The sequence below is a fragment of the Sinohyriopsis cumingii genome, chromosome 5, assembly GCF_028554795.1.
Source record: "Sinohyriopsis cumingii isolate HCF-2022 chromosome 5, ASM2855479v2, whole genome shotgun sequence".
Classification (NCBI taxonomy): domain Eukaryota; kingdom Metazoa; phylum Mollusca; class Bivalvia; order Unionida; family Unionidae; genus Sinohyriopsis; species Sinohyriopsis cumingii.
Genome location: NC_142965.1, coordinates 31,554,699 through 31,568,905, shown reverse-complemented (window position 1 = coordinate 31,568,905; position 14,207 = coordinate 31,554,699). Strand labels below are relative to the sequence as shown.

The following is a 14,207-nucleotide window of genomic DNA, read 5'->3' as shown; positions in this document are numbered from 1 at the left end:
ATATGTATATGCTTCTCTCTGTGTAAACATTGACAATGATGCTGATGCCAATGCCAGGGTCATAAAACAACTCTCCTCTACTTTAGATAAGTGACCTAAAAATTGTAGAAGCTGTTAGATTTTTAGACAAGCGCTACTTTAGATGATGGTCATAACATTTACTAAGTTTTGTCGTAATTCACTGCAAACCCTGAGAATAGTTGCATTCATAAGATTTTACTGTATTCAACTACAAGGCAACAACTCTTACAACATAATGAGAGAAAAGTGACTTGAATTTGTATGACTCAATTAAAGTCTCATTAATACAAAACTCCATGCCAGATTTAGTTGAAATCCATCAGTCCATGCTCAATAATGCTACAGAAACCAATGTCAGGAAGACAGGCAATCAGAGGCTTTCACTTTTTTAATGATGCTGCTCAAACCAAGTTAGGAGGACAGGAAATGAGGGACCATAACTCTTCTAAATGATGCTGTGGAATACTGTAAACTGAAATAATTACAGGACTTGTCACTATAAATAACATGCCAAATCTGGTTGAAATTCAATGATCCTTGTATTATTAAGGTAAGAAAATGGGGGGGGGGGTATTCATGTAAATCGTAGAAGGCTGAAAATGAAATTCATTAAAGATATTATCAATATAATTTTAGCTGCATGTCAAATTTATTTGAAATAAAATAAATCAAGTAAGTCATGCTACTGAACAAAAATAAGGAGGATGGGAAATCAGGGGGCATAACTTCTGTAAATGATTTTGTTGAATGCTGAAAATTCATCTCTCTCAGGGTTCCTTCAATATAAAGCCACATAACAAATTCAACTGAATCTAAAAATAACCTTGGTAAAGTTATGCTGCAGAAACCCAAGTCAGGAGGATGGGCATTCATATTTATCTGCATATTTATAAGAAACTTTTCAGTGGAAATCCCATTTGATCATGAAGGAGAAGTGGCAACAAGATTTTAAAGCTGGCTGTGGTTGCCATTATGTGATCATATCATCACCACCTTCAAAACTAAATAAATATATATATATATATATATATATATATATATATATATATATATATATATATATATATATATATATATATATATATGACCCTGATATAGCATGCTCCATTATAACATGAATTTGAATATAACACGGTCTTGGTGTGGTTCCCAAAATTTCATATGCATGATTTTTCGTGTGCATACAAAAAAAAATTCTTAAAAGCACGAAAAAAACGTAAAAAGTTTATTATCATTTTTGGGAAGAGATCACATATGAATAATACAAGACGATCATGGCATGGCTCCTGAAATTTTATATGTATTTCTCGTACAGGAAAAAAGAGTTTTCTTCCTAAAAGTATGAAAAATAATGTGTAAAAAGTTTATTCAGGGTTTGCACAGAGCTTCGCCATTGTCGCAAATTGCAATTTATTTTCCTTATTGGCAGCAAAATATACCAATGAAAGGAAGCTGCAAACTTGATGTAAAATGCACTGAAATCTATCTATTGTTACATAAACAAATTCTTTGTTTGTATTGACAAATCATCTTAACAGTGCATTGTTATATCATAATCTGCTTATATGGACATCTAGCATGAGTACTGCATGTTGCATGATATCCACTTTTTTCCATATTTCTGTTGTTTTTGTTGACATTTCTGGTTTGTGTAGATCAACCGGATGAGGCATAATATCATAATCTATCATTCATCGGATCTTCAGCTGCTTGACAGTAATTAACATATTTACATACACTGACAGTTGTATGTGGATGGTAAGTAAAATTCCTCTTCTTTTCACATAGAATTAAATCATTCACAACACTCACATTTTCTGTAGTAATCCCAGTCATCAGACCAGAACACCTGCGCCTCTATCGACTGTTGACCCCATTTTTAAATTTCTGATGCATGCGTGGAAGGCAGCATCACATCCACTAACATGAATATCAACATAATATAAAAAAATAAAGATCGTACATGTTGGTCTATTCAATAGGCAGGGAGAAACAATAACTACAACTGACCAAAGAACAGCCAATTCCTTTTTTTAAAAATGTTCCCAGATAAAATAGTTTGCTCAAATTTCAAAGAAAACAGATTACCTCTTAAGTGCTGATTGTTATGAAAACGTACTAAGCAAATGGAAAAAATCAGTCTGAATCATGTAATACAATTATTTGATGTTGCAGCCACAATAAGCAATGGGCATTTGTTTGGTTCTCCAAAGCAGCCCTTTAGCGGTGACTTCAACACATGCACCCTTCATCAAAGAAAGCCGACTACATTCTTCAATAAAAACAAAGAACCTTTCTTCAAAGGAAATCTGTACCAAACTTAAATAAAAGCAATATTATCTGATAGATTGTTTCATTTTCCAGTGTGACTGTGCCATGAAAGTTTCCTTTTTGCAGGAAAAAAAGTTTATGTTTACAAACACTACCAACGGTGGCTTAAAACGCAAACTAATTTTTACCGACTTGGGACATAATGAAAAGTAAATGTTCTTTATCATTCATTACATGATTGTGCTATGTTTATCCACCGAGTTCAGACCTATATGACATGTGACAAAATTACTGAATGTTTTAAATCTCTGTGTGTGCATATTTTTGATGGAATTACTTGTATTGTGGATTCAATGTATTTCAAGGGTGAGTAAACGGTATTGATACTCTATTCATGCTAAACATTAGACATGTATATATAAACAGTATACACAAACATGTACCAATGCATGGTTCTCTGAATAAAGTAAAATATTATATATGCCTTCTCTGTTTTCACTACAGGTGTATTTCTAATTTAATATGCATCTATTTAAGATGGTAACTGTGCCAATGAAGCACATATTTTTATGCCCCATTTAATAGCTTCTCCCCCCCACCGCACAGTTTCGGGGGTACATGAATCATTTTCTTCAGCTACCTGACCTGGCTGCTTATAACACAGTTTGGTATATAACACAGTCGGTTTCTATTACTCCCAACTACCATGTTATAACAGGGGCACATTGTGTGTGTGTGTGTGTGTGTGTATATATATATATATATATATATATATATATATATATATATATAGTCAAGCCCAGTTATCTTGATTACAGATTACATTGGGGGGGGTGTCAAAAAATTGTTGACATAACTGGGTCCTGAGATATCAGGGTTTAGTTAATAAATCTACTGCAGAACAATGATTATGCATCTGAAGTACCAAAACTGAGGAGTTTTGTTTCTTAAACAAATGACATTTCTAATGCACCATAAAATAAAAAAATTCAGTCATGTCTGGTTGCAGAAAAAAGATTGACAGTCTTTTAAATGAGATTAAGTAACAAGTCACACTTTTTTAAATGAGATTAAGTAACAAGTCACACTTTTTTACAACAATAAGTTACTGCAGTAATGTCAGTGGTTTAAAGTTGGTTTTATTTCCCTCTGAACAGCCTCATCCCTTTGGTAGTCTCAGCAAGACAATGATTTTCTTACGCTATCCAAAATCTAGGCCAACTGAAGTACATGTACATGTAGGACTATACTTTTTTTCTTATTTTTTAAAGATTTTTCTTCTGTTAGAGTTGACTTGTGACTAGCAGCCAATTGTAACTGCTATACAATTGTAACTGACCAATACTGTGTGTGAAAATCAATCAGTTTTTTTTTTTCTACAAAGGTTCCTGTATGCCAGTATATGCCGGTTTTTACCAATAAAATCTGCATCTGTACCGGAAAAAGACAGGGCTGTCAGAATTCATGCACCAACAAAAAATAAAATGTAAAATGTGTTTCAAGTCTTTAAAGTTAACTGTCTCACCATCAAATTCTGTAGGAAGCCAACATATTCCATTCATACAGTTAGAAGCCAATTTATTCCATTCATACAGCAGTAATCCCATATTCCTCCCGACTCTGATCAGTGACCATCGACAACAACACAGCACGAGAAGTATAGTTGGCCAATCTCTTTGATGGACTGCAAGACTTTGATATTCAAGATAAAAAGAATACAAATGAAAGCACTCTTCTTTCTGTTGCAAATTTTAATCCTATCAGTTGCTATTCACTTTCTGCTTTATTTCGTTTGTGTTGAAGAATATGTAATCATGGTACAGTGATGGATAATTTCATTTGAAAAAAATACTGGGTGCTATGGATTTTTTTTAGATACCGTTGGTGCTTTTTTTACTCTTGTTCAAAACAAATTAATAACCAATGGGGGGGAAGGGGGGGCAGCTTAATTTGGAATTCTGCAGATTTCTATTTAGATTATTGTGAGTCACATGATCGAACCATGCTGAAGTTAGAGGCTTACACTCGCACCAAGAATGAAAACACTTTAACTATTACAGAATTTTTATAAAATATATTGTGTAAAACAAATTACCATATCTGCCAGCCTATAAGACGAAACTTTTGACCAGAAAATCTTAGCTTCGCCTTATACTCCGAATTGACATATATATGGATTATGTCATCCAAATGCTTTATCATATTTTTTGTATGGAAAATAATTCTCCAAGAGTATGAAAAATAATGTGTAAAAAATATTTCATTTTGGGGAAGAGATCGTGTATGAACAAATACAGTATCCCACATTGAGTATTTTAAACAATTAAATGACTGTCAATATAAAAAATTAATAGAGATCAGATGTAATTGCACTAAAGCAGCATGCATCAGTTAAGTACGCTGTTTGTAATATACGTTGTTTAAATTCAATTACATATATGTGTGTTAGGATTTACAAGTTAGAAAATGAATAACCATGACAAAGACATATTCCATCAAAATTTTCTTCTTGCACCTAATGATCAAATAATCCGTATACCCCATTGAGAGAGAGAGAGAGATAGACAAACTGACAGACAGAGATGTCTTCACAATTGTAAATCTGTATTGTTCACTTACCTGATGACTGATTTTACTTCTGTACAATGCAGAACAATATTCCATTATCAGTTAATACCACTAGTTTAGCAATTCCTTCTAATGTTTGTTTCCACTTCAATTACTGAAAGAATCACATGGCTTTGTATTCGTATTTACATTCTAATTAAATATGCTATGGCTGTATTTAGTCATTCCAAGATATCACCTGTTTGAGGTCAAGATTTTGTGGACCAGATCAGATTAGCGAGGCTACCAATAGGGAAATGAGGCTACCCATGGGTATTATGAATACTGTACCATATAGTTAAAGGAAATGCCAGGTGTTGGTTACTATTGTAAATTTCCAGCCAGTGACATTTTTGAACTTGCCAACAGAACTGACACCAATTTAAAGTACATCTAGCATAAGCAGAGATCAAAAACAATTGCCGCCTAAGTACAGAAATAGTACATGCACTTTAAACAAAATCATAATTGTTGGAAATGGAGAGGATGTTATACTTGCAAAAAAACATTAGGCAGCATGCAAAATGGTCATTCCTGGGATTTAACCTAATGGAGACAATATGGATATAACTATTGTGAATATTTAAACCCTGAAGGAGTATGGTATGTATTTTCATAGTTTACATATACTGTTTCATTTATTAATGTTTTCTCTCTTTGCCAAAAGCTTAAGCAAATCAAGGGCAATGTTTGTTTTTTTTAAATCCATGAAAATCTCTCTCTCTCTCTCTCTTTCTCATATATTGGACCATATTTTAGTTTGATCACGACGTGCAAAAAGAAAAATGCAATGGAATATATATGCATCATTCTCTCTGTATCTCTCATCCCCTCCACCCCCAATACCCCACACCCAGAAAATGCATTTTGGTATTAATGATGCAATTTCCCTACTGCTGGTAATCTCAAAAAGCATACAGTGATACTTTTAGTATTTATGAAACCAGAAGTTATTAAAAATCACGATGTGCGAAAAGAAAAATGCAATGGAATACATATGCATCATTCCCTCTGTATCTCTCTTCCCCTCCACCCCCAATACCCCACACCCAGAAAATGCATTTTAGTATTAATGATGCAATTTCCCTACTGCTGGTAATCTCAAATAGCATACAGTGAAACTTTTAGTATTTATGAAACCAGAAGTTATTAAAATTTAATTCCACATTACATCTCGAGTTTTATCCTATCTGTTATTCAATAAATGTTTGGGTCAGCATCATTATATGTAGCTAAAAGTAAATAATACATTTAAAATACTTCTTGTGAAACAAATTAGATACTTTTAGCTACATTTAATGATCCTGACTGGAAAGGTTACTGAGTTACAGGTAGGATAAAATTCGCAATGTTGTGTGGAATGAAGTGAAAAACACAATCCGAGGTGTTGATCTAGCTTCGTCTTATACTAGGCATTGATTTATATAATGATGAAAGATGGAAAGTTTGCCAAATTTGCTGATTCAACTTATACTCTGCATCAACTTATAGGCTGGCAAATATGGTAGGTATTTGAAGCAACATTTAATTACGTTACCTGATAATTTTCTGAGTGATAGATAAGATCAAATTTGCAATGCTATGTGGGACAAACTACATTGTCGTGGTGTTGACATGTGATAATGTCCATTTCGAACACAGCTTATGCAATGGTCAGAAATGCATTCATTCAGTTTCCTTACTCTAAAGTATAGTTTACAAGATAATTTTCTCCACTCTGTGCAAGTGATAAACTATGCATTGATGAGATTGGTTGATTAGCATTGTACCGGTAAAATTTGGTCTTGTACTGACTTTTTCCATCATTACTGGTATCAGTACTGGTTATAGCAGAAACATCAGATCATTTCTTGTAAAATTTCTCTGAGATGGATGTTAGATGTTGCATTTCATCAAATTAAGTGGGTCCACATGTTACTTCAGACCAAAACTTATGCCCGACATAATGGGGTTATCGACTTAACAGGGGTCGAGATAAGCCGGGAAAAATGAGTATAACAAAAAAGGAATTTTTTGGGACTGGACCAAAATGCTTGACATACACAGGTTCTCAGGATAACCAAGGTCAAGATAAGTGGGTTTGACTGTATATATATATATATATATATATATATATATATATATATATATATATATATATATATAACTGTATTGCAACACCAGCTATAGATACCAGAGACCATTATTTCATTTTTGGTAACCACAATCACAGAGCTGAGTCTGCTTAACAGTTTCCATAGTGTATGATACATATGTGTAACATACGGCCCAAAGGCCAGCAATGGCCCACAACCCAGTTTTATCCACTTATTTACAACATAATGTATGGCTATAGAAATCACTTATTTGGCCCAGCATTTGGAGGAAACTGCACATACTGATGAATAAGGTAGAGTTGTATAACTTCCGATTGCAAATGAAATTAAGTACATGTCGCAGACCAACACTGCAGTGCTGTAGGCATCTAAATCCTGATTATGATTAACCTGTCAGTCTTGAAAAAAAGCAGTCATAGTCACACATAGTTCAAAGGTTCATACTGTATGTTTCTTGTGAAGACTCCCACAACAATGATGTCATAATAACAGATCTTCACACCCTGCTTTCACTGTACTACATCAGTTACTTAAGTAAATTGTTTGTTGGGGAATTATAAATAATATATGAGACCTTTGTATTTTTCTCTTAGTAGGTTATTTTCATTTCCAGATGAGCTGTTTCTACTGTAATAGCAAAGATTTGCATTTGTACTCCTTAATTAATATGTTACTGTTTGTAAAACCAGCTGACAATATGGAATGTGCCATGGTCAAAGATCCTGTCATCTGTCCACCTTAGTATGTCTGTTATATCCTTTTGATAGGCATTGAGTTGATCCATTTATTATTCTTGTCGTGGATGACTTAGGCTTTTGTGTTTGACTCCAAATAAATTTATTTAGTAAGTGTTATCTCAGCTAACTTTACAATTTATAGAAAGTTACCTCAGCTACTACAACATTTTATAACCCCAGAAGCAATATGCTGGAGATCACATTTGAAAATGATGGCAACTAAACAAAAATGCTAACAAATTATCAGGAAAAGATTGTCAATTAACAGTTATGCAAACAAGGTATTCACTATAAGTTCAAAGTGTGCATCAGTTGGACAAAAAAATAGAAGAACTGTTAAGATGGCATGAAAACTAATCATTTCAGGAGAAATGCTTGCTAAACTTCATCTGCCAAATCATGTTAACAGTGTTTTTCTGGCAGAACCATCTACATCCAGAATATCTAAAAAAAACTGTTGGGGCATAATTCAAAATAAACAGTAACCATATAAAAAAAGCTGCTTAGATTTTCTTTATGTGGAACAAGCATTCACCATAACATGATGTCTTGCCTGTGAAAAGGTGCTATGATAAAGTTATTAAACAGCTTCTGCATACAGAAGATCTTGACATAATAGAGAACAAACTTTATGCATACCATCACTACTTGCTTATAAGTCAGGTCCAAATGCAAAAGGTACAGACCAAGACCTGCTGTTACATAATGTGCTGGCAGATCTGGGTCCATACATTTTATTAGGAGTAATCAGCAGAAAAAACAAGACAAATTCTAATCTATTGGCATATTATGCAATGGCAGATAAGAGTCTGTGTTGATTGCAGTAACACCCAACTTATTAGTGTGTATGGTATAATAATATAATACAAAAGTTTCAGCTGAAATAGAAAGCACCCATGCAGAAAATACTGCTCCCCACTGCTGCAACACAGTAATTCTGTGTGTGGTAGATTAACATCTCAAGATCATCGTTTAATACTGGACAACAACATGTTCATAAATACCATAGCTGATGTTTGTTACTACCGGTAATCTAGTCCTGACTTGAACTAGGAAAAGCACTTATGGGTCAATATACACTCCAAAACATACTTTTCTCCATCTGTTTTTCTGCTTCGAAAAAGGTGCTTTGTGCATCATGTGAGCTTACAATGACCTTGGGACCTACCTGGTTGGGGGTGGGGTACATTATGCAAGTACATAGCCCAAAAATCAGGTTACTTGTCCCTTGGAGACTGAATAATGCATGAAGACGAGATTGGAAAGCTTCAACTGTTACTCTTTAATGAAAATGAGGTAAGTTCATGACATATCTAATATGCAATTTTATATTTCCACAAGGGATGATCAAATTCCATGGAGGATTCACCAATGCATATTCAGAAAAAATGGTCTAATTGCCATTTTATGAATGCATAACCTTCTTTCATACAATACTCTGGTTTGGAGCCTTTGTGCACTTTTCAAGTATTCTACAGCTAGTAATAAAAGTGGCTCACTAAAGAAAAAGACATATGGTAGCAAAATAATTTTGTTCTGCCCAACTGGAATAAGATAGTTTTATAAATCTTGAAGTGATGAATATTGGAAAGTAGAAATTTGTTTATCTGAAATCTGAAATGAGGAAAGGAGACATTGGTCTAATAAGCTCATGCTTTCTACTGAACACCCAAAATGATACATTTGTAATAGCCTTTGACAAAGTTTCTGAAAATAAATTTGGTTTAAAACAAATGAGGTCCATGGTATGATGTTATATCTGGAATCATTATATAGTGAAGAGCATAATAATGATGAAAAGCTGTACACAACATTCAAAATGTTTAGCACAATCTAAAGATTACTGAGAACAACAATATAGTGAACAAGTCATGGCCATTCACATACAAACAAGATATTTACATAATCTTTCGCTTGAAAACCACTCTGTTGTCATTATCTCCCACTAGCAGAACACAACAGTGGTTGGGGGTCATGCTACTGCCTGCAGCAGGTTTCTTGTCATGTTGCTTTAACTCCAGTCTATTTGCCAGACTGAGAGTCAGGACTATCTCACTGGTTCTCATACTGTAATGGGCAATCTGCAATGGGAAATGAAAATAAATTTTTAAATACCAAATTGCATTAATTTTTTTGTCCAGTTTGTATTATTCATTGTCTGTAAGTTACGTATCAGAACAATATTTTACTGTAATCATGAATTTCATTTATTACATTTTGTTCTTTAACAAGTCAAATTTTAGTAAATCAAGGTCATTTGTGAAAAAGCAACATGTTCAAGGTATACAGAATAAACTTATGATACAAAGTTAATTCATTTTGAAGTTAAATGCTATACAAAAATGTTATTTTAATTAAGTGAATTAGACGTGAAACATAGTATTGTTTGCTCAAAGTAAAAAGGTTAATGAGTATTGCTGACCTTAAACTAATCAAAATGATGTGGTAACTGGGTTTTGAGTAACATTTCTGGAGAAACCAATGGCAAAAATGGATTATCTTTATAAACAACTTGTAACTTGGTGCATTAAAATGAATAAATGATAGCTTGTTGTGTGGGCTGTAATCACTATAACAAACAAAATGCAACAAATAACACACAGACCATTTAATAATGACAATCACATAGTGAAATGAGTATCACTAACTAGCATTAAAGACAATGACCTCATTCACCAGAGGTATTGCACATCATTAACACCAAAGACAAACAATGTACTCAACCGTTATATTGAAGTCCTTTAAAAAGATTTCTCACTATGACATTATTGGCATTGTGCAGGTTCTGACAAAAGATAATAAATTAATACAAACCTCTGAGCTGACTATGTATGTCCAAGACTATTCCCTTTGAAGAAAGAATGTCTAATATCAATGGGTATCCATATCGCATTGGCACTACGATCAGGTAGCGACATGTCCTTTAGTCTAGTTTAAATGACATGATTTGTATGACCTGTAATGATTTAGAAAACCTGTAGCCGACCTCATTTTTTGTCTTTTTGTTCTCTTATTTGTTTGGAACAGTCTTTACTTTTTAAGTGGTTGAAGTTACAAAGGATTAAATAAAGGTCAGTGGTGTATGTCTCTCTTTCTGAGATAGTCATTCATAGCATTGTTGTTTAGTACAATCTGCACTTTACCTGAGGGCTCTCCTATGCAATCATGTTTACAAAGGATTAAATCGGGTCAGTGGTGTTTAAATCTGTTTTGTGGTCATTCGTAGCAGTTTCAAAACACATTTAAAAAAAAAATTGTGGTCATTGGTCACATTATGCAGGTGGCTGTTCTTGACTGTGCATTTCTATAAAATTAATGATTGTGGTCATAAATGACAGTTGTTCACTCACAGCAGAGGTTGCTCAAAACATTTTATTGTAAATGATCCACATTTTGTTTAGAATATTATGAACAGTGAAGAATCTGTTTCTCCTATAAAATTTACTGTTGCAGAATTCCCAAAAATTACTATTAAAATTAAGGTAAATTAGTTTGCTGTTATGCATGACAGTTGTTATGTATATTTGACTTAATTATATCTGATTTAATTGTTTGCAAGTTTTAAAATCTTTTTATTATTTTTAAATTTCATTATATGTCAAAATAATGTAGCTATGTTTGTTAGAAACTTATACCTTTTTAGAAAATAGTTTGACCTTGACTGTTTGTTTTAGTAAACACCAGGTGTTGACCTAGATCCTGACCTTGATTTAAAATTAGTAGCAACCACCTAAATAAGTTCTATTTTTATTTTAAAATGATTGGTTGTTGTTGAGGTCATGATGGGACAACATGATTGAAGGTGTAAACAATTTTTTAAATTTTATTTCTTAGAGTAAAAAAATTGGGTCTTATCAAGGACATAGAGGGGCTACGTGGTTTTTTTAAATATGTAAACATGACCATGTGACTCTTATCCGGGGTGCAAAAATTCAAGTTTTAAATCATCGTATTAGAAAAGTAAACACTGGAAAGCGAATATTGTGCTGTTTGGAGTTATTTAAAATTATTTGGATTCAAAAGGTTTAATTCTTTTTTTCCTGGAAAATACATATGCGCATGTGAGATTCATGAACAAATTTATTCAGATTTCCAAAACCAGAGTGATATTTCTTGTTTCTACAAGGAACTACAGACTTCAACACTACAGGTTACAGCATACGTCAATGTCTTTGATCTTGGATTCTTTATCGCGAATCAAACATGAAATCATAAGAACAATGTATTATTAGAACATGTAAAATTTTATTTGTGGATTATTCTTGGATTATTTTTGGATTTGATTCTTAAAACCGTAAGTTCATATTTTTCATTTTTACATAATTTTTCCAGAGAAATCAATTCTTGTTTTTTCAAAGCTTGTTGTTTTCACTCTTTCTTGTGTTACTGTTTATTCCAGCCTAAACCTGTAACATAAGACAGTATTTTAGAAAACCAAAGTCACTTATGTAAATGTGTACCAATAGTCATTTCAAGTGAAAATGTTTTTTTTTTTGTAGCATACAATGTCACAAATTGTGACCAAAACCAGATAAGAGCCACAGTTGTCCCCTTTTACATTTCTAAATGAAGATAGACACAAAATAAGAATCTACCAATTATACTATGGCCAACAGGGAGGCATAATGAGAGCTTTTCAAGAGGGTGCTAATTCTAATTCTTTTCCAAACATATTACATGTAATCAAAGCACCAATTCTGCCATTAAAATGTTTGGTCCTAAACATTGTTCGGTTCCATTAAAACCAGATAACATCTGTGTTTTATTACATTAAGAGTCCAGCAATTTCTTCACTGAACTGAGAAACACTACCATTTTTGCATGTGTATGAATTAATCCAATATTTACTGGTGACATCCATCAGTCAAACAAAAAATTTCAGCTGAAAGGTGGACACCAAATTTAATGTCATTCTTGCAAAATTAAGAGGTTAACAACAAGTTTGCTGTTCAAAGCATTCTAGTGCCCCAGCTAATCATCAATATTCACCCAAATTTTATTTAGTATTTAATGCTTCTCAGAACCACATAAAAAAGCAGGCTTGCCTCTATGTTACCTCTTGAATGAAATTGTGCACCACATGCTAATGTTGTTGTTATTAGATACAACACTAATGGAATTTGTCAAAAGTATCACATCACTACTTTTGAAGCAATCCCAAAAAAGAACGGAATTACAAGTGACTTCATTAGCTGAATTATGGGGTGGCACCTCTTAATTCTAAAGTGAATGTCATTTAAACCTAAAATCTTGATTATTTGAAAGAACAGTTTGTCAGAAAGCTTTGTTAACAAATCATTTCATTCCTTCCAAACTCTAGTTAGATTGGAAAAATTATGAAATTTATTATACAATGGCATTATTGTGGCTTTAGTCACCATAATCCTCATAAGCTCTGATAAAGATGAGTAAGAGGTACCCTTTAGGTAATCATTGGGGGTTGGGGAGGGGGAAGGGGGGTTGAATGTGGGAGGTCACGGGTTTGAACCATGGCTAAGTCATACCGAAGACTTTTTAAAAAATGGTACAAACAGCTGCCTCGCTAGGCACTCAGCATTAAGAGGTTAGTGTTAGGAATGGTCAGCCTGGTGTCAGGATAATGTGAATGGGTGGGACATCATGCTACATGTCTGCGGCATGATGCCCCAGTGCTATACATCACTATAAACTGCCACACTAAAGACATCGTAGCGATATGACTGAAAAATTGTTAAAGCTACGTAATCACACACATACATACATGCAACTGCAAATGAATCTTAAATAAATCGTTCCTTTGAAGAATGATGATGGCAGAATAAGAGCAGCAAATATGCAGAAGAACAATGTAAAATATGTGATGAGATAAGGGTTTACAGAGTCCCCATGTACCATTTCAATGAACTGTAGTTCATTTGTTAAGAATCATTGTGGATACCAGTAATTCTGAATAAAAACAGGGACCAGATTGCCATGACTGTATGGTTAACTAAGTAGCAAAAAAAAAAATGTTTTATAAAATTAAAAAAATAATTTATTTTCCTAGAATACAAAGTGAAAATTTAAAAAGAACAGTAAGGTGAAATAAAACCAAATAGCCCTAAAGGTTCTATCACAAGTCCAAAAGTACTGAATGAATTCCTGTGGTATTCAGAATGAATTCCCAAATTGATTGTACTGATGGACAGACATGATTTTGGCCTTCCATAAAAAAAGCAGATAAGATTTTAAGGGGGAGGGGATCCTCCATCAACCGGGTCTCTAGGGGCAGTGCCCCCGATCCAGGGAACCAGGTGGTTGAAGGCCTCCGGCTGAAAACGCATTTTACACTCTTAAAAAGCTGCTTCTGGTGCAACTTATGATCATAAAATAAACCAAACTAATCCTCTGAAAAACTCACCAAAAATGTCCAACTTGAGTTCAATAATTTCACAATATTCATAGTCACATGAATTTGTTCTCCAATACTTTTGATGCTGAATTTATTTCATGTGCA

General features: G+C 33.5%; 1 protein-coding gene across 1 annotated transcript in view; it reads right to left on the bottom strand.

Moving 5' to 3' along the window:
• The window catches only part of LOC149798884 (putative ATP-dependent DNA helicase HFM1), a 182,908-nt gene that overhangs the window by 57,715 nt on the left and 110,986 nt on the right, over nucleotides 1–14,207 (bottom strand). The window contains exon 27 of the mRNA XM_089958102.1: nucleotides 9,635–9,813. Coding sequence (XP_089814228.1) covers nucleotides 9,635–9,813 — 179 coding nt within the window. The remainder of the gene's footprint in view (nucleotides 1–9,634; nucleotides 9,814–14,207) is intronic.